Raw genomic sequence first — 4,901 nt, 5'->3', positions numbered from 1 at the left:
ACAACAGCGCCCCCATCTGGTGTGATACAGTCATATTTTTGTGGTTGTTGATAATATACCATTATGAATTATCATTCAGTTCATTTCCACATGGGGGGGGGGGGGGGGGTCATATGTAACTGTAAGTATAACAGAGGGTTCCCTGATGTTGTGGGTTCCCATGTTGATGGTGATACTGCAGCTTAGCTTCCACCATGTCATCCCAGGTTGGATCAACATAACATAACATAAGGACTTAATTACCACCATGGGGAAATGTTGTATTTATCTTAAATGCTGATTATGAAAGAAGACCAAACCATAGAATAACAAAGGTATATTACACTCAGGTTTAAGCACGATAATTGTTTACTGTTGTGTCGTTGATTATCATTAAATGTGAAGACTGTATATTATAAAATCAATTCTCTATGTGTAATTTTATTACGCGATTAAACTTATCATGTAACTTTAATTAACTAGGAAGTCGGGGCACCACGGGAAAATATTTTAAGTGTCTCTTTTTCCCGAATTAACTCTTCAGATATTTTCATATCTTATCGATTACAGTCACTTTTTAATGTATTATCACCTCATCAGTTATATTCTGAATGTCGCAAACAGGAGTTTTGGGAAGAATAATGTCTTTGTTCTCCACGGTCTCTCTCTCTCCACTCCATGGCAGTGAAGAGAGAGAGTTGTGATGTCGTGACACTGTAAAAGGTAAATGTCGAATGGTTAAAGGTTTTGACATAAGATCTCAAATCTAGTAGAAATAGTGATTAACTATTTTAATATGCTGTGTACCATCTTCTAAGGCATCTTCTGAGAAATAAAACAATTCAGAAACATGATTAAGACTGACTGAGAACATCTTGCTATGAAGCACGTTTTTTTTATGCTATAAGGAAATTAATACATGAGTGAAAGGGTGACAAAGGTCATAGGTTACAATCTAATCATCAAACTGTTCCATCTAGTGACTGTAGCCATAGCTGTAGGAGTAGTAGACGGTGCCTCTCTTCAGCTGGCAGATCTCACTGTGTGTTCCCGGGCGGATGGTGATTTTGCAGGTTCCCATGTGGTGATCTAGTCCGATGACATCATCCCACACCTAATAATAATAATCATCATAATAACAATAATAGTAAAAATAATCATAATAATCTTCCTCCTCCTCATCATTATCATCTTCATCATCGTAATAATAATTGATGGGATTTACATAGTGATTTTCCAGTGCTCAAAACGCTTTGCATAGTAAGGTGGGAAACTCACCTCCACTGTCAGGACAGCGTTGGGAAGGATGTTAGCAAAGTTGAACTCGCCAGGCCAGACAGGGTTTTCCTGTTTCTCCAGAGTGTTGCTCTTGCCATGAAAGGACGAACCGCACCACACCTAAGGAAGATAATGTTGTCAGTAGACTTCAAACTTTAAAAAAAGTATGATTTTGCATTAAAACTTCTTTGGGATAGGGGGTGGTATTTTGACGTCCGGATGAAAAGCGTGCCCAAAGTAAACCACCTTCTACTCAGGCCCAAAAGCTAGGATATGCATATAATTGGTAGATTTGGATAGAAAATACTCTAAAGACTCTAAAACTTTTAAAATGATGTCTGTGAGTATAACATAACTTATTTGGCAGGAGCAACCCCTAGAATAAACCATCCAGGGTTTATTTTTTTGAGTTCACTTTGTTTTCAATTAGCTTTCTATGGTAAACTAGATTTATGAGGCACCTGGTTGCAGTTCCTATGGCTTCCACTAGTTGTCAACAGTCGTTAGAAATTGGTTGATGTTGTTCCTTTGAGAAATGAAGAAGTATGGCTAATCAGAATGAGAGTCAAGTCAAGTGGACTCTTTTGTTTGGGGTGCACGACATGTAACTTTTATCCGCTATTGAACACAGTATATTCCGTCTTAAATTTGATGGATTATTTACATTTTAGGATACCTAAGGATGGATTAGGAAAGTTGTTTGAAATGTTTGGACAAAGTTTACAGGTAACTTATTAAATCATTTGTAGTCATGTTGGGCGAGTTGGAACTGGTGTTTTTCTGAATCAAACGCGCCAAATAAATGGACATTTTTGGGGATATAAAAAAGGAGTTTATCGAACAAAAGGGCCATTTGTGATGTTTTTGGGACATTTTGGAGTGCCAACAGAAGAAGATCTTCAAAGGTAAGGCATGAATTATATAGTTATTTCTGACTTTTGTGTCGCCACCTGCCTGGTTGAAAATGATTGCTATGCATTTGTATTGTGGGGTGCTGTCCTCAGATAATCGCATGGATTGCTTTCGCCGTAAAGCCTTTTGAAATCTGACACCGCGGCTGGATTAACAAAAAGTTAAGCTTTATTTTGACATATTGCAAGTGTATTTTAAAGAATGTTAAATATTTACAGTTTCTGTAGTTTGAATTTGGCACCCTGCACTTTATCTGAATGTTGGTCAGGTGGGACGCTACCGTCCCACCTAGCCTAGAGAGGTTTTAAATACTAAATTATTGCTAATGTATGTACAGTTGGCTCACTTGAATGAGGAACCTGTATATGTATATTATAATTCATTCATTTGATTGTTTGTTCATTTTTCTTTTACTATTACTTCCCCTAACAAGTAACAAGCCAATCACTGACATTTTCATGGTCACATGTCACTGTAGGCTACTTGATAATCAAAAAAATGACAGCTGACTGTCTACTGTTTACTGTTTGATTATTGCTGTGTCTCTGTCCTTCTGTGTTATGATGTCTGTCCTGTCTGTAACATCACTGTACTTCTGTTTTATCTCCCCACCTGTCAGTCCCTCATTTTACATCACAATGATTTATTAACTGACTGATCTGGTTAAATAAAGTTGAAATAAATTAATAAATTCACCTTGACGTAAGGGCTTGGTTTTATGAATAGCCATCGTTTCAGGTTGGAGGCATGAATATCATACACTCTGACGGGGCCGCCATTCAGGTCACAGTGTACAAGAGCCAGGGTGCATAGCACCAGCAGTCCCAGGTACAGAGAGAGAGAGGCCATGGTACACTGTCAGAGAGAGAGGAGATGAAGGGAGGGGAGAGGAGGGGAAGGTAAAAACATGTCCATAAGAGTTTGAAACTAACACTACAAACTGTATTCTGACAGGAGTAAAAAATTGAGTTAAAAGATCAGGATATATGATCAGTATTAAGAGATTAGTCAGTGGAGGAAGAGAGAGAGATCAATGGACAGAGAGAGAGAGAGAGAGAGAGATCAATAAATGGAAGACACCAGAACAATCCTGAATCAGCAGAAATACAGGCTCTTATTCAATTGCAGATAGTGGCTTTTCAGAAGTGTGTTTGATTTACTCACCAGCTTATCCTGGATGGAGGGAGATGACACTTGATACAGAAACTGTAATGGTTTTACAGTCATCCAGTGTACTCAACCAAACTGACAATACATTTTTATCTAAATTTTCAATTTTTATCTAAATTGATCAAAGTTGATTGCAGACAGTAAGGGGCTTTCCAAAAAAGTGATTTTAGATCAAAACTGATTGTCAGTCTACAGAGATAACAAAGGTAAGATGGATGCCCAGAGAGAGAGAGAGAGAGAGAGAGAGAGAGAGAGAGAGAGAGAGAGGTGGAAGACTAAGATCATGTCTTACCTGGATAGTCGAGCTGGACGTCTGTCTTCTCTAGTCACCCAACTGCTGATGGTCCTTACTGTGCCATTGAGCTGTTTATAAAGATCTCAGCCCCCCCAGGTGGTATGATGACCCACAGGTGGTATGTAAGACTACTTAACCAATGAGAACACACCTTATATTACCACGAGACGTATTTCAGCCTATAAGGTGTAACAACAAATTCTCATACTATCTGAAGTGCTGATTGAACAAATTCTATTCCAGATAATGTCAAAAGGCCAGCCCAGTGAATCAACAGTTAGGTGAGGGAGAGGGCATTACTAAGGGTGGAGATGGTAAATAGTACTGTATAGAATCTGTAATTAATCAGTAATACCACTAATCATTATATACAGTGCATTTAGAAAGTAAACAAACCCCTTGACTTTTTCTCTAGTTTGTTCTTTACGGCCTTATTCTCAAATTCATTAAAAAAAAAAAGATCATCAATCTACACACATTACCCCATAATGACAAAGATAAAACATATATATTTTTTAATTTGAGCAAATGTATTAAAAATCTAAAACAGAAATACCTAATTTGCCTAAGTATTCAGACTCTTTGCTATGAGACTCAAAATTCAGCTCAGGTGCATTCTGTTTCCATTGATCACCCTTGAGATGTTTCTACAACTTAATTGTAGTCCAACTGTGGTCAATTCATTTCATTGGACATGATTTGGAAAGGCACACACCTGTCTATATAAAGTCCCACAGTTGACTGTGTATGTCAGAGCAAAAACCAAGCCAAAGGTCAAAGAAATTGTCCGTAGAGCTCTGAGACAGGATTGTGTTGACCATAAATCACATTTAAGATTCCTGGCACTGAGACCATACACCTTGACTTAACAGGACACACATCAGCAGCAGGCCCAAGGACAAAGAGAGAGAGAGGGGAGGACATGGTTCACAGCAAGGGCAGGATTGAAGAAGGACAACTATGAGAGAGAGAGGAGGACATGGCTCACAGCAAGGGCAGGATTGAAGAAGGACAACTATGAGAGAGAGAGGAGGACATGGCTCACAGCAAGGGCAGGATTGAAGGACAACTAAGACAGAGAGAGACAGTGGCTATTTATTTGACCATGTTTACTAATCAAAACCTTAGGCAAACCTTGACAAAGTACAGGCTCAGTGAGCACAGCCTTGCCATTGAGAAGGGTAGACACAGGAAAACCTGGCTCCCTGTAGAGGAAAGGCTGTGCAACCACTGTACAACAGCAGAACCTGAGACGGAGCTGCATTTT

General features: G+C 38.8%; 1 protein-coding gene across 2 annotated transcripts in view; it reads right to left on the bottom strand.

Annotated features, from left to right (window-relative positions):
* Positions 1–3,759, bottom strand: part of LOC116374809 (uncharacterized) — a 4,186-nt gene extending 427 nt beyond the window's left edge. Inside the window, exons 1-5 of one of the 2 annotated variants that reach the window (XM_031829648.1) lie at positions 3,632–3,714; positions 3,334–3,375; positions 2,866–3,024; positions 1,258–1,377; positions 1–1,093 (exon numbers count right to left, since the gene is read on the bottom strand). The exon at positions 1–1,093 is cut by the window's left edge and continues 427 nt beyond it. In XM_031829648.1, coding sequence (XP_031685508.1) covers positions 956–1,093; positions 1,258–1,377; positions 2,866–3,018 — 411 coding nt within the window. In that variant the 5' untranslated portion in view covers positions 3,019–3,024; positions 3,334–3,375; positions 3,632–3,714 and the 3' untranslated portion in view covers positions 1–955. Of the gene's footprint in view, positions 1,094–1,257; positions 1,378–2,865; positions 3,025–3,333; positions 3,376–3,631 lie in introns of both variants that reach the window. The other variant, XM_031829647.1, reaches the window with a different exon arrangement.
* Positions 3,760–4,901: the final 1,142 nt, after the last annotated feature.

The sequence above is a fragment of the Oncorhynchus kisutch genome, linkage group LG8 (genome assembly GCF_002021735.2).
Source record: "Oncorhynchus kisutch isolate 150728-3 linkage group LG8, Okis_V2, whole genome shotgun sequence".
Classification (NCBI taxonomy): domain Eukaryota; kingdom Metazoa; phylum Chordata; class Actinopteri; order Salmoniformes; family Salmonidae; genus Oncorhynchus; species Oncorhynchus kisutch.
The sequence above is the reverse complement of the archived record's forward strand: the minus strand, read 5'-3'. Positions and strand labels throughout refer to the sequence as shown.